General features: G+C 37.4%; 1 protein-coding gene across 3 annotated transcripts in view; it reads left to right on the top strand.

Moving 5' to 3' along the window:
- Zfhx4 (zinc finger homeobox 4) overlaps window positions 1–21,691 on the top strand; it is a 201,065-nt gene that overhangs the window by 4,893 nt on the left and 174,481 nt on the right. For all 3 annotated transcript variants that reach the window (XM_021158465.2, XM_021158463.2, XM_029474929.2), the window contains exon 2: window positions 18,443–21,072. In XM_021158465.2, the coding sequence (XP_021014124.1) occupies window positions 18,489–21,072 (2,584 nt within the window). In that variant the 5' untranslated portion in view covers window positions 18,443–18,488. The remainder of the gene's footprint in view (window positions 1–18,442; window positions 21,073–21,691) is intronic.

Genomic DNA, 21,691 nt, shown 5'->3' with positions numbered 1-21,691 from the left:
TCTAAAACACTATGCATAAATTAGCCTTGTGTGAAAGTATTTGGAGGAAGAGAGTTTTCATGTAGCAACATTTTCCTGAGAAGTACTTTTAGAAATTATTGTGTCTCACAGTAATAATCAAATGTCATCATTTGCATGCACTGATTTCATAGCTATCATTGAGGTTTCTGACCAAATGATTAGCTGGTTTCTACTAAGTGCGGTCTCCTTCCTTTCTGCTACATGTTTACTTTCTAGCAGGAGCAATGTGGCTTTGGACTCTTTTGGAGAAGCACAGTTACATCTGAAAATATGTATACTGATTGGAAAATACAAAGTAGAAATGAGGGGAAGGTTGAAATAAAAGACTGTGTCTTTATCATAAAATCTTCAGAAGGCCTACTGCCTATCATTTGATCCTGTTTTATAGTCTTAAACCATCTGGACAAAGTTCTGCACAGCTGCAAGAATTTCATATGTGATAGAACATTTTTTCCATTCAGTGTGAAATGTTCCTTCCTAAAAAAGTATACCAGACTCGCCTAATTTAGTCTGTTAAAAAGAATGCATATGAAAATGGACAAAAGGCTCTTTAATCTCTGCAAGCTGTTTTTTGTTTTTGTTTTTTCTTAAAGACTCCTGTCTATTTGGGTTTAAAAAGTAGTATTTATTGAGGAGATGATCTGAGGTGTGACATTAAAATAATCTATGATTTTTGGGCTGGTAGCCATGTTCCTGCCCTATTTGCAGAACTACTTTTTATGCCTGTCAAAACACAGAATTAATCTATCCTTATTTACAATTAATCTCAATAAAATTAATCTTAACTATACTTTATTCAGTGGCTTAAAATATCTAATTATATTCAATTAACGGCTGTTATAGTAATTAACATTGCTTAATTGCCTCTGACTGTATTTATGTAAAGCTCACTAGTTGCTGCTGTCTCCTTTTTCCTTCTCTAGTTTCTATTTTTACTGTTATCAAACCATTTTTATTTCCCAAGGTTTGACAGTGTCAATGGTACAGAATCTTCCTTAACAATTTATTGAAATGAATGTGATTGCTCTCCTGTATTAGACACTTGTTAGGAGCCTTTAGCTACTATTCTAACTGACAGCCCTGTCTTCATCTTCTCCTGGATCTCTAGGATACTCACAAAATATTTTCTGTCATTGTTGCTAGAAATAGGAGAACCCAGGTTAGGCCTTGTATTCATAAAAGAAGAGCTTTTCTGTGTCTGTCTAGGAGCTGTCCCCATAGGCAGTGTAGGGTTTTTTGGGTTTTGTTTTGCAGTTTTCCTCCCTCACTAAAAACATTCTAAGGGTTAAAGACTTGGCCATGGTTCAAACTGAGAAGTGCCCAGGGAAAGTGCATGTGAATATGTACAAGTTTCATGTAATTAGTGCTTAATTATATTAACATATGCAAATTGTCAACTTAGGAGCTTGTTGAGCTGGCAAAGATCAGCTAGGCACAATTGCTATATTGTTCTGAAACAATAATGGATTTCAAGTTGGATTGTGGAAACACATAACTAGCTATCTAATTTAACTCATACCATGGTGAAATTTCATTAGTCTCCATGGAGACTGGCTTAATTGTGCTGACTAATGTTCTGGACTTTAGAATGTCCTAAAAAGAAATCTTTGTTTGCCTAATCCACCTTACAATGATACTTGTTTGTACATGTTTCCCTTGTGTGGGAATTTGCATATGCAAATAAATAGTTTCTCTGCCCCATTTGCCATGGGTGTTCATTACCCATTATTACTGATCTGTTACTGAGTCTCCCAAGACTGGATAGTGTCAACCAGTCCAGCTACATTCTTTCATAATTTGTTTCTGATTAATAGACTAGAGTGAGTCTTATTCTCTGTGGGCATCTGCAAGGCAAGGTCAGTTCTTTATCCTAAAAACAAAAACAAAAACAAAGAGTTTCTGCAGTAATTGAAGGACTTTTTCTTCTGCTCTGCCTTCTCCTTTTCCCACCCATTGGCTAACAGAATGATATTTAAAATAATGTGGTTTTGTTCAAAGAATGCCTCCACTGATAACTACTAGTTTCCTAAAGCAAAAAGACAGGCAAAGAAAGCATATTCTGTTGTTTGAATATTAATCCTGTTTTTGACAGGAAGGTAAACTGATATAATTGCTTTTCAGTTGAAGGCATGGGGGTTTATATAAGTGTGAAGATATCGGAAAAGGATTAGCATTTTTTTTGCATAATGAAAAGCTCTTTTGAATAGAGATCCAAATGGTTGACTGAATGAAAGGGAGATGAAAAGAAGATGAAAATGCAGACTTCTCCTTCTTTATTTCTGTGTCCTGCTCTCTATAAAGTTATGTTTTCCAAGACAGGATCAAATAAGCAGTGGGTCAGATTTGAGCAACTTTCCAAAGTGTGCAGAGTTTTACCATGCTCAGGAAGATAAGGATGAAGATAGTACAAGCAGGTAGACAATCACCAGAGGCTTGTATGTAGATGGCTTTAAGCAGCATGCCAGCCGAGCCAGATACTGACTACCGAGTGTCAAGAATTCCCAGCACTTTCCTGCAAAAACAGTTATTTTAAGAGGAGCCAGTAATATGGCATAAATATTTAGTTCATTCAATTATTGACCTTATAGTGTACTCCCCCAACCCCCATTGATCAGAAATAACTCCCTCAATTGACAGAACACTTCATTAGAGGCAAAGACGTATATTCTGACTTTTGGTAATGTTAAGTGTTTTAAATGGCCTATCATCTTTTGTAAATAGGAAGAGATAGCAGATGAAAATGCAAAGTTGTCTTCTTAGGCTTTAATTCATAAAGCTTGGAATGTAATTGTCTGATTAGTTTGTAGGGTGTTTTAAGTAGGCCTTTTGAAAAATGTTGAGAAGCTGTATGCTCACTTGAAAGTTTGCAGTTGAATTTTTCCTTGTCACTAGTTACAGCTATAATTGGTTGTCAGTTGATAATGTAAACATGTCTCTTGATGAAGTTTCTTCACCCATAATTAGGGCAATGAGAATACTTTGTGCTGAGACTCCTTGGAAGATGAGAGTTGGTTCTTTAGCATATATGTAAATCAGTGCCAGTATGATCATTATTTGCATGCATGTTATATCACTGTATATATTTTACAGAAGCTCATTCTAATTTGGGGTCAGCATAAATTATCCAAATAAGGCTTCCCCAGAGCATAGCTGAAGGATTCCACCAGATATCATCCTAGCCATTTTGTGGCTAGCCAGCAAAATGTCCATTTGTCTTATAGCTTTTAGGTTCAGTTGCTGGGACTCTGTTACAAAGGTTATATGGAAAGTTGAGAAATGACAAGTGTTCTTCTATAAATGCAAGTGTTCAGGTTGCCTCTTGAGTACAGTGAATTGTAAAGGAAAAGTGTTTGATCTTTGTTATAAAGTCACCCAACATCTTTACAGGAGTCTTTTTAAAAATTTGTCAAGAAATTCTGGGTTGTTTCAGAAACTTTGATGACTAACTTTATGATATGCTTGAAAAACAAAGTCTTAAAAGAACAAAAACGAAATCCACATGGAGGTTATGTTTTACACGAATAAGGGCTCATTAAAGTATTTCCATAAGAAAAACGTGTTAATTTAAAAAATAAATTCATTTATATTTTAAGACATTGTTAAGCAGGCACCATGTGTTGTGACTGGCAGCATTCCAGCCACCGTGGATGGGGATCTCACATGGGTTAATAGTAACATATGTGATGTCTGCAGTCTTAAGAAATGGGCAAAAGCCTAGGGTATTCTTAAGATTGCAAAAATCAGACAGAGCAGAATATATGTTTATATGTGAACAGATGGACACATTTGAGAACTGAAAGTGCACAATTTCTCTTGGCAGTTGTTTTACTTATCCCTGGCAACATAACCAAGATCTTAGTTCACTCCTGGTCTTTAATGGCTCAAGACAAAATGGGCTTTTAATGAGAACTCAGTTGCGTTGCTTTCTTGCATTAGGATTGTGCTCCTTGAGATCTTGTTGGAGTTGATATTGTGCTAATTCCCTCATTTCAGAGGTTCACAAGCTGCCTTGGAAATATGATATGGTTTCCCATTTGACATACAATCCTCAGGTCAGGAATGGCTGTTTTCCACTCCCTTACCCAAAGGGTTTTGAGTGAAATGAAATACTTGCCACTGAGGAATTTTTGGTTGTATGCATGACATGTAAAAATAGCTTTGACACTAAAGTCAGGTTTGGCAAGAGGCATCACTAATATAATTATCCACTTCAACATTCTAGAGATTTAAAAAAATAAATACACAAATATTAAGAATTGGAGTTAGTGCATATGTCAGAATGCCCTAATGGTCCAAGCAAGCTTGGATAGTCAGACAGGAGGCTGGGTTACTAGCATGTTTATTTGTGGGAAATCTGCTGCTTGGCTATCCAGGAGACATAGTCATATTCAGATGATGGTAACTGGGTGGCATATATTCTAGCACAAGTCCTAAAAACAAGGTTTATGGGCCCCATTTTGTCCTTGCTACTTGGTACGAATATTTACTAAACCAGGGAAAATTGACTTTTGGGTTAAAAGTATGCATTTTTAACTGTCCATAAAGTTCTTTCACTTTAAAGAAGAAAGGAAACTCGTAGCTATAATAGCATTAACATACCAAAACATACACTCTGTTGTGTGCAATTTGTTTGTATTCTTAAAATAAAGACCAAATAAAATTTTTAACAGGAAGATTTTGGAGAATCTTAAAATTTGGCTATTCAGAAGAATAACCCAAAGAAGTACAAATATTAATAGTTTCATCTTTCCTCACAGAATACCTTCATGAAACCTGTATTATTTCTCTAAATTTAAATTTGTAGCACTTAAAGAAATCACATAAATTTAGGAATGATGTAATTCATACTTAAGATTTCTGAGTCCATTAAATGTCTGAGGGGTTTGTCTTAGTCAGGGTTTCTATTCCTGCACAAATATCATGACCAAGAAGCAAGTTGGGGAGGAAGGGGTTTATTCGGCTTACACTTCCAAACTGCTGTTCATCACCAAAGGAAGTAAGGACTGGAACTCAAGCAGGTCAGGAAGCAGGAGCTGATGCAGAGGCCATGGAGGGATGTTCTTTACTGGTTTGCTTCTCCTGGCTTGCTTAGCCTGCTTTCTTATAGAACCCAAGACTACCAGCCCAGAGATGGTCCCACCCACAGGGGGCCCTCCCCCTTGATCATTAATTGAGAAAATGCTTTACAGCTGGATCTCATGGAGGCATTTCCCCAACTGAAGCTCCTTTCTCTCTGATAACTCCAGCCTGTGTCAAGTTCACACTCAAAAGCAGTCAGTACAGGGTTTTTTGTTTGTTTTGTTTTAGGAAATATATTTGTGCTCAATCTTTGATCATATGCCCACTCAGAGTGCAAGGATGCACACACATGAATGAATGCACACACACACACACACACACACACACACACACACACACGCACGCACGCACGCACGCACCTGTCCTATACTTAAATGAGTGATTTGTTTTGCTCCCTAGATACTGTGAAATTTTCCTCCCACAAGCTAAATTTCCTTCATTTTCTAAGAATTGATGAAAATAAGCACTGTACAAAAAAGCAAGTTAGTTATTGAGACCGCTAAGAACACTAAAGATGCTGGAGTCATGAAACAGCCTTCCATCCATTCAGTTCAGCTAGAGCCTTTGAAAATTGGAACTAAATCCAGAAGTCATCCACATGGCCAGAATGCTAGAAAAGTGTGTGGAGAAGAGCTGGATTTCAGCATTCATTGTCTGTACTCACTCTTGTATGTTCAGGAAAGGGATTGTTGTATTAATGAAAATCAAGGCTGTGGGTATTGAAAAGGAAAGCAAAAAAAAAAAAAAAATCTGGAAGGGAGTCCAGTAGGGATGTTTTCTCTGAGAAAATGCACTTTCTGCTTCAGAAGGGGGCTAATCAGAATTTGGGCAGCCTCCCAGCTCTGTAACTCTTACACATACTTCTGCGTTATATAACAGGTTAGTCTAGGTGCTCTAAATGGCCAAGAAGAGTCTATGATTCATAAAAATACTGATGACCTCAGTGACTTAAAATGCATTTTAAATAATCATGAACGTGATGTGAACAAGCAGGAACTTTCCTTTCTGTGTAAGTTAGATGAGGACAAGGCTGTGAAGCTTTCAAGGCACCATAGTGTACAGAAAGAACATACATAATTCAAGCCCGCCGCCCTTTTGTTCTGTTTACTTTGGGCTCATTTTCCTTTTAAGTAAGTTTGTTTACTTCCACTTAAATTTTACATGAGAGTCTACTTAATTTCTTAGCAACATAATGACTGGTACAGATCTTGTCAGTTATAAGCTACCTGATTAATTTAGACTGTGACCTTGTCTAAGTGTTTAAGTCTTTGGAAGCTTTGTTTTCCTATCCTGTGTCTCCAGATTTGCTGAATATAAGTGTTGTGAACTATAAAATATGTCAGTTTGAAATGACACTATATGTGGTCACCGAGGCTCTTGATTGAATATAACATTAAGATGGTGAGCGTTTGATGAAGTATATCTACAAGAATGTGTGTAGAGCAACCAATTGCTGCTATGAGATAGGATGAGGCAGCAGGTTTTCCTTAGCAGGTCTAGCTTGGCAGGTGATTCCCACTCCACCATTGCCATTGGTTCAGCTATGAGAGCTCCTAGATAGTTAATGCATTTCTGTGTTTTCATTTCTCTATGAAGCAAATTAGGGCAGAAGCAGTTTTTAAATAATTCAGACTTTGGTCAATTCACATGAATTTTAGGGTACTGGTGGTCCATTAAATACAATAATAGAAGAGACCACAATGCTTGAGTCTTTCAGTGAACTCAATCTGCTTGAGAGCCTGTAAGTTAGAGTGCTTCCAAAGTGTTTCCAGAGAAACATTTTTCTGTATATTTGTTATTAAGAGATTTTGATATGTCATGAAATGAATATAAGTCATACTATTCCATGGTGTCCTATTAACCAAAATTCCTATAAGCCTGGAGGAAAAAAATCCATCTTCATGTATAAATATATGTAAATGTCTACAGAATCATTAAATCATCTTTGGAAATCTTCTAGATAAGTTATTAGCATCCACTTGGATTAATTCTTAGGGCAAATCACAGAATTTTGCATTTTTTTACAATAATGCATTATTTAATGGAGGATTATCCAGTTTCAAATATGACCCTTTGCCTAAAAGTTAGTAAATATATAAATACAATCTCTTGGACCATCTAGAAACTGGAATCTATTTTTGATACAATTTTTAAAATAATTTAACTCATAATAATCTTGTACTCTGATACACATTTATAAACAAAATTATTGTTTGTTTTTATGGAAATATAAGTAGCCTTGGATTGTATGTGCTTGAGAGATATTCAAATAAATTGCAGTCTTTAAGGAGGCAGTGGTCATATCAATTTAACTACTGTATCCACATTGATGGGTAAATTATTAGCAATTTCTTGGTGCCCAAGCTTCTGAGTGACTTATTAGTGTTTCTTAAAAGCACACAGAAATCTTCAGTTTATTATACTAACAGATTCTGCTATGTGTCTCACCAAGGTGCTGAAAAAAGTGCACAAATTCAAATTGGTTGTTTCTTTTCTGGAAAATTCCTTAGAGAAAACTTACAGAGCAATATAAATGACTTTTTGTTTTAGATGTTAAGATTGCTGTCATCAGAAGGGCACAATTCCCCTTTCAATTGAGAAGGAAACTGGAGCCCATAGAAATTCCTGAGAAAGAGCACATAACTCAGAGTAGATAGGTGATCCAGGGTGTGTGTGCGCGCTGGGGGGGGGGGGGCATAAGAATGTGAGCCCTGCCATGCGTTTTCACATTGAGGGGTTTAGCACTCTTCTGTCTAAAACTTCTGTGCTCTGAATATGAGAATCATTTGCCTCTCTCTCTCTCTCTCTCTCTCTCTGTGGTTTCTAGTTTAAAATGCTTGGTTGGCTTGTTGGTTAGATGGTTTGATCTACACACTGCAAAACATTGGTTTGAAGGGATCTCAGTCTTATGTGTTTTGATAGCTCATATTGAACTGGGATGGGTTTATAAAGCCAGTCAAGTAGAGATAGGACCCAAATAGTCTAAACAGTAAACATTTGCAAGAAAAGTGGAGTGGGGCATTTCCTTCTTTAAAAGAAGCAAGGAGTAATTTCGTTAGGAATCATTCTGATTTTCTAGAAGTGGTTTTGTTACAGAAAAATGTTCAAGTACTCACTGTCAACAATGAAATCATGGATAGCACTTAAAGTGGCTTACTTCTAACTTATTCATAAAGTTCACATGAGCATTTGGCTTTGTTTTTGTTCTAAGCAGGGGACAAATGCCAATAAGATCAAGAATAAGAAGTGGATGCTCACAGTCAGCTATTGGATGGATCACAGGGCTCCCAATGGAGAAGCTAGAGAAAGTACCCAAGGAGTTAAAGGGATCTGCAACCCTATAGGGGGAACAACATGATGAACTAACCAGTACCCCCGGAGCTCTTGTCTCTAGCTGCATATGTATCGAAACATGGCCTAGTCGGCCATCACTGGAAAGAGAGGCCCATTGGACTTGCAAACTTTATATGCCCCAATACAGGGGAATGCCAGGGCCAAAAGAATGGGAATGGGTGGGTAGGGAAGTGGGTGGAGGTATGGGGGACTTTTGGGATAGCATTGGAAATGTAATTGAGGAAAATACGTAATAAAAAAATATTAAAAAAAAAAAAAAAGAGATCCTTGCATGGTCCAAGAGAGATCCGCACTTTACCTCAAAGTCCGACCAACTTTCTTAGGATCTGTTAGGGAAGCATTGCATAAGATTGGCGGTGTCTTCTCAGAGGATTTGAGAAAAGAAGTTAGAAGAAGAACCTCCTGTATGTACTTAGAGTGTATGCATCAAGAACTTGCACCTGGATCTTACTCAGCCTGTAGTTTGAGGGGTGGAAGTGGTTATGCTAAATCAAAGGTTTGACATTCAATTAGCCTAAAGAGTTTCACATTGAATAATAATTGGAAAAATGATTTAAAATTCTAATAAAAATATGACAATATCAAAATAAAACTGGTTTTGATAGCCCTCCCCCCTGCTGAAGTAAACAGAGAATTCATACCAGGAGAGTAAGAGTAAACTAGGGTCAGGGTGAAGCAGGGCTGAAGAACAAGGCTTCCCATCCACTGGTTAGCCATACTTATTTGACGAGCTTCATTTCTATTACCTCATAAGTGATGCTCTTCTCCAGATGCTCATGTTGAGAGTGCAGGAAAGACATTTAAAAGACAGTGTGCACTAGCCAGAGATTTAGTGGTGACTTACAGTTTACTCTAGAGTTTCCCTACTTCAAATCCAGTTCCCACTCACTTCTCTTTTCTCTTTGAATGGAGTTGGTTTCTTATTACATACAGAGCACACATTTATACACACACACACACACATTCTTTCTCCAAACTTTCACAATACATTGCAGGAACCTAGAAGAGCCATATTAAGGATGGTGATGAGAGTTAATGATGTATCAGTAGATAAAGCTGTGCAGTCACATCAGAGGCATCAGCTTGTTTGTCATGTCTGGAGTGAAGATGTCAAGACCAATGAGTGTACGAGCACAGAAGGAACAAAAGGGCTTTGCAGAGACACATTTTTGTACTGGGAGCCAGCAATGACTTGGATTTAGCTCCAGGGAAAGATTTGGATTAGACAACACTATGTACAAATCCTGAGGATAACAGAAGGAGTTGGTGAAATGGGGGAGGAAATGTAAGAATGGACACAGTTCTCAATATGCATTTTAGACTGCAGCTGGAAAACTATGGAATTTCAAAGGTATATGTTGTGTGGGGGATTAATGATTTAAGCCAAACTGAAGCTACAGGCTTGAGATAGTATTAATTGTAAAATTTGCTTGTCATATGCTAAACATGTGTACATATACTGAACATGAATATATATGCCCAACATCTGGACATTAAATTTAGCTGCATTAAAAAAGTTTCAATTTTTGCTTCTATCTAAAACCTACGTAGAGAACAGTATTTGCATCTACAGAGGTAATATTCAGGTTTGAAATGCTTTTCACATTACAGTGGACTTTAGTACTTAATTTCAATAACAATTATGGCAAAGCCATACTTGTTACCTTGTTGAATTTACACAAAACCAAGATGCTAAATTCTCTTTACATAGATTTCATTCTAAACATTAATTGGAAAGTAACAGATTTTCTTTCCATACCTGAGTCTATCTTTGATAGACCAATATTAGCAGGTTTATTCCATTTTGGATCCACCTAACTGTTCTCTTTCAGTTAATGTATCTAGACAACCCCTTCTTGTTTCATTCTATTGATTTACAGTGCTAAAGTGAAATAATCGGATACCTGTTTCCTGCCCTTTGACTATTTGTCTTCACAGAGTCTGATTACTTTCGCTCCTAGCTCTTTAGCTGTTTTAAATGTATAATTATCATTGCATGTCATTTGATAGCCTCACTAATTGCTGCCAACTATTGTCTGTTTGCACTTAATGCTGAAACCTGATCAACATTCTGCTTTGGTTGATGTTTAATGGTAAACTTTAATTAACTCTTATTGCATTGAAGAAGAGTTCAGGCTTGGTGCTAACTAATCATTTACCTTCATTATGTCCTGACAGCTTCACTTGTCCTTAGTCCTAATAGATACACCAGTCAGTAAATAAACCTGCAAACCTTATGTCTTGTAGTTGTGCCATGCTAATACTTTTCTACTAAAAGTATAAAATAACTGGGGCCAGAAAAGTCTTTAGTTAGTTTTATATCTCTAGTTCTTTGGACACTAATCTTAAATTGCTTCTTTTTAAGCAGAACAATTTTATTTTAATAGAAACTGTAGATTTGAGATAACATTATTTCTTCAACATGATCCTGGGAACATGCATCTTTTGAATCAATATCATTAAGCTTGTCTCCTGTTGGAATTCTTGTAATTATTTTTCCTGAAATACTCTTTCTGTAATGATATTGAAGTTAAAGTAATCAGGTTACCAGCAGATCATGTAAAATTCAACTCAAAATTGCTGGTTGCTTGATTTTAATTTGTCTGACATCAAGTTTGTTTGAAAGGGGATAATATGTGGGTAAACGAAGGAGCTTATAATTATGGTTGACATTTGTTTGTTTATAATGAAATCTAATTAAATTTCATAGATTTAAAACACAAAAGTTAATTACTGAATTGCTCACTTCACTGATGGGCATCAGTAAAATTAACTTTTAGGGGAAAGAAACAGGGAGAGATGGAGAAAGCGATTGAGATCACAGACAAAAGAGTCTTCATAATAGAAATAAAGTAACCTATTATTCTTAGTGATCAAACATAAATTTGCCAAGTTTTCATCCGGAAGAACACTTGGCATTCCACTTATGTTTCCTATTATGTTAGTCTGAATGTGTTTTTTTTAAAATATAAAGTAATTTAAAATATTTACATAGCATATAAAAACAGATACATTTGGTAGACTCTAAGAATAGTATATAGAGCCACTTTGTAGGGATTTTAAAAATTATACATGTAATTTTCTTTGTTCAAACTATGAGAAATTATGTAAAAATATTAAAGTCATAGCTCAGGGAATAGGAATGGTTGCTGGAATACTTGACTTGTGATTAGTTTTATAAAGGTAATTATAGTAGGTGTAGCCTGCAAGAAATGACTTTCTAATATATTTAACACTAATGTATTTATTGTTATGTTGATGGGAACAGTGGAACATAAATAGTCATAAAATTATTTTACCCTTTAAATACTCAGTTGTTAGTACCTCAGGTTTTTTTTTTTTTTTTATATGTGACTGGATAAAGAAGGTTATGACCTTGCCTTGGAACATATTCTTACCACACTGTGTTTGTGATTACACATGTGACAGGAAGTGAATCACAGGCATGCATTAGAACATATTGTAATCTTACCATGTGTGATAATGTGTGTGATGGTTGTTGCTAAGGCAGTAAATCTCTTGATACCAAATGTTTTGTATTCAAACATACACTACATGTGTCAATTAGGATTAATTTTAAATATTCCTGTGATTATTAGCATTGGTTGAGAGTTGTTATTCAATCACATTTTAAAGATGGACAGTATAGGTGCAGGAAAGACACGGCAACTTTGATTTTTACATTTCCAAGACATGATTGAAAAGTCCATGTTTCCCCCAAGGAAGCTGAAAGGATTACATGTTATAGCTTCATACTTAAGTGTTATGCACTTGAACTTTCAAATATGATAGGAGCATCCAGAAGGGACTGGAGAAGGAAGACCAATTGGTCCTCCCATTATGAGGCCTTGAACTTTAAAGTGATTTACAAAATCTTGAAGACCTTGCAGGGAATATATTTGAATATATTTTAATGCATGCCCCCGCTGAGTTTTAGACTTACATATTATTTGGGGAAGAGATATCCAGAAGATCATTTGAGGCTAGCTTTACTTTTGACAAGAAGAAAAGAGGGAGGTGATGGACACATAAGTATGATTGGGTCATTGCCATCATTTGATACTTTTATTCTCTCTAGATGATGAAAAAAGTGTAGTTTGAGTATTGGCAAACACCAGCTTTCTAGTAATATTTTAGCTGTAATACTTACCCCGTGATGAAGCAGTCACACAAAGACTGAGTGTCAGTTGGAATAGTAACAAAGCAGTCTCAACGAGAAAACCAGAAAAAGGCACAGAACATAGCTGCAGTCTTTGTCCTTGCCTCACACCAGTGCAAACTATTCATTTTCAATTAGAATGAATAAGAAAATTAGAAATCAACTCAATTGGTAGAAATTATCCAAGTTTGTTTCCAGAGGTAGCTAGTGTTGGATCCATCTTGCCTACGGATTATGAAATCTTCCTGAAGCAAACAAATAAAATGAGTCTTATAATAGCATAATTTGGTTAAAGAGAGACTATTGATTCCTCTGTAAGCAAAGTAGCTGGAGTTTAATTAAAGTTGTAAAGAAAACTGAGTAAAATTTCCATTTCTCACAAGTAATCTAATTAAGAACTATTGGACTTAGTGGAAAAGTATGCCTCTCCTCATTTGCTCCACAGCACATATGTTTAATGCTATGTAATTATCATATAACTTCCATGTAGATTTAGTCATCTAAGAGTGAAGGAGAAAGGAGACTAAGAAAGAAGGGAAGGAAAAAAATCAAAGATGGAGAAGATGATGCTTCAAGCACAAGAGTACTATTTATAGAGAAGGAAACCAATCTGCCTTGAATCACTAACTTAGATTTTAATGAGAAAAATGAGAGGGAATCAAGGAGAAAATACTTAGTTGACTCACATAGACATACTTGCCTTTCTAAACTTTCCCTTCTTAAAAATGTGCTTGTTCTAAATGCTGAATATATTTGGTTACATCCTTCTATTCAAACTTAATTACCTTCTCCCCTTTGTCATGACATGGGTGGAAAGTTTTTGCCGTGTCAGGAGAGGTCGTCACACATTCTTTTGCAGTTCGCTTCATTAATTCCTTCTTGCAGAAGCATTCTCTCTCGTGCTGGGAAGGTAGAAGGGTGTAACAGAAGAGCCCTGGAACATCAGCAGGAAGCTCTAAGCTGGTTAATGCAGTATAATTGTCTGGACATAGACTGGTCTTTGTTTGTGTGGTTCACTCTGAATCAGCTGTAATTAACTCCAGAGTGTTTCCAGATTGCCAGCAAAGAAAAATTACAGCTTTTCTGTTTTAAATTGTAAAGCTCACAAACATTAACTATGGAGATTGCCTTTACTTTGATATATTTCTGTCCTGGAAGGAAAAATAAAAGCTAACTTGAATTCCCCACCCCACCTCTAAAAATGTGCTTTTGTTAAGTTCCTTGATTTAGTGTCTGCTGGAACATAATGGCCCTTAATAGTTGGGTTTGAAACCTTTCTTACTTAGTATTTTCAATCGTTTGTCGTCCTCGTTGCTAACATTTTTAATACTGAAAATTATGCAATTTTTTCTATGAGATACTATATGTCTGATTAAAATAAACAAGTTGTCGTAAATTCCCTTGAAGGGAAGCATCTTCAAGGCTTGAGGTCAAATGTGTCTTCTGATAGAATTAGGGCTCCCATCCTGGAACCAACCTGTGTCTTGATATATCACAATGAGGCTATGAGCAAAGGACTACCTCCTTCCTGTGGTCAGTGAGCCACACCCTGTTTAAGTTCCAATACAGTAGTTTGTAATTATGAATTCCAGCATGGATAAAAATGAGGTAGCAGTGTGAACTAATACAGCCCAGCACACAAAAGATCTGTCAGCAACTGATGAAAAAAAAATCCGGCCAAAAATCTTTTTTCTTTCTTCTGAATTCAACAATAAGGAATTTAAGCCTCAATGTGGCATTAGCAAGCAAAGAAAAGAAGCTCTTGGTGTCTGCATAATACCACTTTGATGGATTTTTTCATCAGTTCTCTGTACGTGGCAACAAATAAACAAGTATAATTACACTTGTGAAGGCCTATTCACTGCTTTGTCAGGATTAGATATATGTGCCGTTTTCACACTGCGCCTCTCTTTTGTCTTTGCCTAACTCACTATGACATATTGATAGAGGATTTGGAATGGGGAAAAGGCCACAGCAGAGACAGTGATGACCTTTTGGAAACTTGATATAATTCAAGAATTTTTATTTATTTTCTTTCTTTCTTTCTTTTCTTTTTCTCTTTTCTTTTTCTTTCTTTCTTTCTTTTCTTTTTTTTTTTGTAAAGTTTTTACCAAATTCACTTATGAGCAGACAACTTTTAACTTATTTCAGATAGAGTAAATAAAGACCCAGAGTTTTAGCAGAGAGCAGAGGGCAGAGGAGAATAAAAACAATGGAGGAGGGAGTGCCTTGGTCTTCTTTCCCAGCACTTAGCAGAGTGGCCAACCTAGCATTCTTTCCCCATTATTCTGGCCTCTTGATCAGATCGCGTTCTTTTTAATCATTTCACAAACACTGTCTCACTGGACCATTGAAGAGGGCTGGGGCAGCCTCAATTAAAAAGCAGAGGCAAAACTGGCCTCTGATTTTGGGTTCTAATGGGACCTCTGAGTGCTGACTACAAAGGCATTTTCCTGCAGAAACACTCCCCTTTATTAGAAGGGCTCCTCTTAGGTGGGTTTGACCGTTTAGCAGAGCAGAGTTTAGGCAGCAGTGACTACAGAGGAAAGCAAAGCAGAAGGCAAGCAAGGGAGCTGGGGGGGGGGGCTTTTCTGCATATTTTCTGCTGCTTCTGAAAAGCGATTTGACAGGATCAAAGTCACTGATCTTGCAAATTCCCGAGAATAGCGAATAGCAAAAAATTTGTACACGTACTCTAAGCAGACCAGCAGGTATGTATTGCTCTGAATTTAGCATAAAAGTTAGAACAGGTATCTCTAAGGAATTTCCTGAGGACTTTTGTAATTTTTTAAAATGGGATATTTGGCAGTAGATAGTTTTCATACTGGGGTTTTTACAAAACTAGTATAAGCTTTCTATATGGAGATCTATCAGTTAAAAAAAAAAAGCTTCATTTGGCAATGATGAGAGTGAATCACTTGGCATCATATTTTAATGCCATGGAAAATACTAATTTGAGAATCTTTTTAACCACACAGAAGAAAGGGTTCCATCAGAATACGCTGCCAAACATTGCTATGGTTAAAGTCAATAGCTACGTAAAAATATTAAAATTAGGCAATGTGTTACTATGTATGCCATTTTAAGCAGTTTCCTTGTTGGTGGTTTTAGAGTGAAATGTAATTGTAATTGTATAGAAGACTTACGTGTTTGACCTCGTTTCTGATGAATGTGTGTCTTCTTGAGATAAAATTGGTAGGCACTTTTATGTAAAATTATATAAAAGTTTTGTACAATTTTCTCATATGAATTCCTTTAACATAGTTTCCATAAGTTTTGCCTCTTTTAATGTAAAATGAAAATAATAGGATCTATGCTATGTAGAGAAATACTGAAATGAAATACTTTAGAGATAGTAAATACTATAGAAATATTGTAGAGCTTATGTGTCATCAAGTCCCGGTGTTAGACTGTACCTTCCATATAACTTCTGTGAGGTAGTACATTCAGAACCTATATAATAATCCTGCATATGCTTTATTGTGAGGCAAAAACTATGGTAAGGATAAAAATAAAAGTGATAGCAATGATAATTTTATTATTAATATAATAGATAGTATTATTATTATAGCTCAGAAATTTGTAAGTCTGATGTATGCTTAGTAGATTGTCTTACTCTCTGTAGTACAGACCATCAGTCTCACATTAGATATATGTATAAACTGATCTGTCTGATCATTGACAGGAAGTATGATCCAGGTTCCTAGAACTTCCTGTTTAATCTATTAATTAAATAGTATCATTGTTTTCATCCCAAATATCTTGCCTCTGCCTCCCTTCCACCTGTATTTCAGGTCAGTTTAGCAATGTATTGTATTTTAGGCCTTTTGTCTGCCTTTCAAATATATACATTATGCAGAATCAGCACATGCAAAAGTAAACATTGTTTGTGGACTAATTAGAAAATTATTAGCTTTTTATGCTTATTGTGATCAAATTATTTCAGAGATTTAAAAAACCCCATGCATTCCATGAAGATTATTAACCTTCAGCTCATTCATGATTAAAATTATACACTAAGCTTGGTGTTGTTTGCCCCATTGGCAATTAGAGTGTCATTTTAACTGTTTCTGATACCAAAACGAATTTTGATTTTGTCAATAATCTATGATGATCTTTCAGTATGTTATAAATTGATCATTTACTAGCTGATTTGGTAAACAAAATTAGATTTGGTTACAGTAAGAGCATTACTGACATGGTCTTAATATTTAGCATGCCTGTGATCTTCAATGAAGTCTACTTTTTAAACAAACTTCTTAAAAGTTAAGATTACTAAGTTAAGGTTACTAAGATACACCATAATATTGGTGAAGCCAACCTTTTCTTTTCTTTATAGCTCTTAGATACTGTGCATGCTGTATCAGCATGCAGAGGTGGGAGAATTGTCAGGGGCAGAGATTCAGAATATCTATAACAGCTGTAATTTGCAATGTAATGTAGAATACCCAATTTTCTTTTTCTTTTTTTCTGAAACTGTCACAATATGTAAAAACATGGATTCTTTTAAAATAAGGGTCTGTCAGCCTTGAAGTTATGGGTCTCTTCAATTCTAAGATTTGAGAGAAGTTTGCTTACTTGTTTCATAAAAGCAAGACAGTGTCTATGTCATAGGTTGAAAATGAACACCAAAGTTTCACATCACTCAGCTGTTGTGTACAGGGATCTGCGCTGCAGGGTCTCAGAGAGGCTCAGCTGAAATCAGACTTCACTAATAGAGTCTGGAGTTTGTATACGAGCACACCCACATGCCGTGAATGCACACACACATAGAAGAACACACATTCAATTTGTATATGTTTAACTTTCTCTTGGTGTTTTACCTTTACATTAGAAACAGATCAGGGTTTGATTGGGTGACTCTTTTCTGAAACAAAAGAAGTATATGACCTAAGTTTTAAAAATATTGAAGGATTTTCATCTAGAGTGCTTGTGTAAGATTCACTAAGCCAGGGGAAATGTTGGTGAGGCACTAAGGAGACAGCTCACCAGGACTGATAACATCAAACGGTATTTGAAATGGTATTCATTACACATTGCAGTTAAAAACAAAATGAGAGAACGTGGTTGTCCCCTAGGATGATGGACTGGCCGCAGTAAATATTAATATATGTTCTGTTGCCCATTTAGGTGCCTGAAGTGTGGGGAAGAATAGTGATTGGTGCTTAGTCAGGGCCAGCCAGGTACCTGCTGAGACCCTCTGCACAGGGAAGATTTGGAATGAACTGATTTACTGTCCAAATGAAAACCAGAGAAGTGTCTGGCCTGCCCAGCCTGGGACTTCAGTATTTACCATATTAAGATTCTTTTATTGTTGGTTTCTCTCTCATGCCCACCTCCCCTCTCTGGTTACTGCCTAATAGAGAAAAGGAAAATAAAAAACAATCAAACAAACAAACAAACAACAATGATCATCTGTATATCTATTATTACTATATATCTATTATTACTGTTTCATATGAAAGTTCTTTACATTTTACTAGAATAGTCTGGATTTAAAGGCCTGTATATCTGATGCATATCTTTTTCAAAAACACAATGAAAAAAATACCAGGATTTCTGTGACAAATTTGGGTTTCATGTCTATACTCAGAGTGGTTTCAAAAACATCTAAGCAATTTTAGTAAGAATGCCTGTGAGAGCTATCTACATTAGTTTGTTACATTTACATAAAGTCTGCCTGAAATAGATAGGTGTGATGGCTTTACATTTTTCCCCTCAACTTTTTAGATAGTCAAGTTTACAGGAGCTGTGAATTAGTGATGGGCTATTAGTGAGCTGTGTCATTATTTAATAAAAATGGCTTCTCTCACCTTATTTTTTATCCAGGTCCCTGACAGGCTGGATGAAATGAGATCCCCATGTAGCAATTGCCATGGAAACCTGTGACTCTCCTCCTATCTCAAGGCAGGAAAATGGGCAGAGCACATCAAAGCTATGTGGAATGACACAACTTGATAATGAGGTGCCAGAGAAAGTTGCAGGGATAGAGCCTGACAGGGAAAACAGCTCCTCACATGACAACCTGAAAACGGATGAGCGCAAAAGTGAAGTCTTGCTGGGTTTCAGCATTGAGAATGCAGCTGCCACTCAGGTCACCTCAGCAAAGGAGATACCCTGCAACGAATGTGCCACTTCTTTTCCCAGTTTACAGAAATATATGGAACACCACTGCCCTAATGCCCGCCTTCCTGTCCTGAAGGATGACGAGAGTGAGACCAGCGAGTTAGAGGACAGTGATGTGGAAAACTTAACAGGGGAGATAGTTTACCAGCCTGATGGATCAGCTTATATAATTGAGGACTCCAAAGAAAGTGGACAGAATGCACAGACTGGGGCAAACAGCAAACTCTTTTCAACAGCAATGTTTCTGGACTCCCTGGCATCTGCTGGAGAGAAGAGTGATCCGTCTTCTTCGGCCCCTGTGTCATTCTACCCACAGATCATCAACACTTTTCATATTGCTTCATCCCTCGGGAAACCATTTACAGCCGATCCGGCTTTCCCAAATACCTCAGCATTAGCAGGAGTTGGTCCTGTGTTGCACAGTTTCCGTGTCTATGATCTCCGACACAAGAGAGAGAAAGACTATCTAACCAGTGATGGCTCAGCCAAAAACTCCTGTGTGTCCAAAGATGTCCCTAACAATGTGGACTTGTCCAAATTCGATGGTTGTGTTAGTGATGGGAAGAGGAAACCTGTTTTAATGTGTTTCTTGTGCAAATTGTCTTTTGGCTATATCAGGTCATTTGTAACCCATGCTGTACATGATCATCGGATGACTCTCAATGATGAGGAGCAGAGGCTCCTCAGTAATAAATGCGTCTCCGCCATAATACAGGGGATTGGCAAAGACAAAGAACCTCTTATAAGCTTTCTGGAACCAAAAAAATCCACTTCTGTTTATCCCAATTTTTCTACTACAAACCTCATAGGACCTGATCCAACCTTCCGCGGTTTATGGAGCGCTTTTCATGTTGAAAACGGTGACTCTTTGCAGGCTGGCTTTGCCTTCTTGAAGGGAAGCGCAAGCCCTTCCAGCTCAGCAGAACAGCCGCTGGGGATCACCCACATGCCAAAGGCTGAAGTGAACCTGGGGGGGCTGTCTAGTTTAGTAGTAAACACCCCAATTACCTCTGTCTCCCTCAGCCACTTATCATCTGAGTCTAGCAAGATGTCAGAGAGCAAAGACCAAGAGAACAACTGTGAAAGGCCAAAAGAAAGTACCATGTTACACCCGAATGTGGGGTGCCCCGTCAAAAGTGAACCCACTGAGCCGGGAGATGAGGATGAAGAGGATGAATATTCCAATGAACTCGATGACGAGGAAGTATTAGGCGAACTCACAGATAGTATTGGTAATAAAGATTTCCCTCTCTTAAACCAAAGCATTTCTCCTTTATCATCCAGTGTGCTAAAATTTATTGAAAAAGGTACCTCGTCCTCCTCGGGGACTATTGCTGAAGACACTGAGAAGAAAAAACAGGCTGCCGCTGCTGGAAGAAGCAGTGGCAATGTTACTAATAGCTATAGCATTGGTGGCAAAGACTTTGCAGACGGAAGTATCAGTAGAGATGGCACCACAGCAGCTCCTAGTGAAACGAACCGGGGTGACGAGGACAGTTCAACAACACACCAGCATGGCTTCACCCCGAGCACACCTGGTACACCAGGTCCTGGAGGAGATGGCTCCCCAGGCAATGGCATTGAGTGTCCAAAATGTGACACAGTTTTGGGGTCTTCAAGGTCTCTTGGTGGTCACATGACTATGATGCACTCAAGGAACTCATGTAAAACCCTAAAGTGTCCCAAATGTAACTGGCACTACAAATATCAGCAGACTCTGGAGGCCCATATGAAGGAGAAGCACCCAGAGCCAGGTGGCTCTTGTGTTTATTGTAAGACTGGACAACCTCATCCCAGGCTTGCCCGGGGAGAGAGTTACACGTGTGGCTATAAACCCTTCCGTTGTGAGGTTTGTAACTACTCTACCACTACCAAAGGCAACCTCAGTATTCATATGCAGTCAGACAAGCACCTGAACAATGTTCAGAATCTTCAAAATGGCAATGGCGAGCAGGTGTTTGGCCACTCTGCTCCAGCCCCCAACACTAGCCTCAGTGGCTGTGGAACACCCTCCCCATCCAAACCCAAACAGAAACCCACCTGGCGGTGTGAAGTGTGTGACTATGAAACCAACGTGGCGAGGAACCTCCGGATTCACATGACCAGTGAGAAGCACATGCACAACATGATGCTTCTACAGCAGAACATGAAACAGATTCAGCACAATCTGCACCTGGGCCTTGCCCCAGCTGAGGCTGAGCTCTACCAGTACTATCTGGCTCAGAACATTGGCCTGACAGGAATGAAGCTGGAAAATCCTGCAGAGTCTCAGCTCCTGATTAACCCTTTCCAGTTCGACTCAGCCACAGCAGCGGCTCTGGCACCAGGACTTGGTTAGTATTTTCTGTTCTGCACTATTGTCCATTTTGAATCATATTTTCACTTGATCTCTTGTAGGAGAGCACTGACAAACTGGGACTGTTCACTAGAAAGGGCTTTCTCTTAAACTGTGTAGGCAAACTGCAAACAGGCACATTACTTTGAAGCTAAGTTAAATCTAGAGAGTAAAGAGGTGAGAAATTAGTGACAGCATATAAGAAGTTAAATTTTGTCCACATTTGATAGGTCCATTAAAAAATGCTCATTTAAATACCTTGTTTACCATCATTAGCCACACATTTGATGGAATTTGCAGGTTTACTTTGGGTGATTACTCCCCAAGAAGTCAAATACAAACCATCATGATTTTATTTACATATTTTCGAAAACTATTTGAATGGCTGTAATTGCTCATAATTAATCCAACAACAATCCCATTACCTTATCCAGGTATTTGGGAGTATATTATAGGCAACAAGAGCAGAACCAGGCAAATCCTATCAAGCTGTAAGACAAATTGAGAAACAACAATTAATGTTTATGTAAGTCTATCTAGGCTCTTAAATCACAAACATGTGACTGTTTTGTTATAGTATTCATCAACTTTCTTGTACTGGAAAATACAAATTTCAG

Source organism: Mus caroli, unplaced genomic scaffold (genome assembly GCF_978045245.1).
Source record: "Mus caroli unplaced genomic scaffold, Mus_caroli_1 scaffold_3, whole genome shotgun sequence".
Classification (NCBI taxonomy): Eukaryota; Metazoa; Chordata; class Mammalia; order Rodentia; family Muridae; genus Mus; species Mus caroli.
Note: the sequence above shows the minus strand (reverse complement) of the source record. Positions and strands in the feature narration are given on the sequence as shown.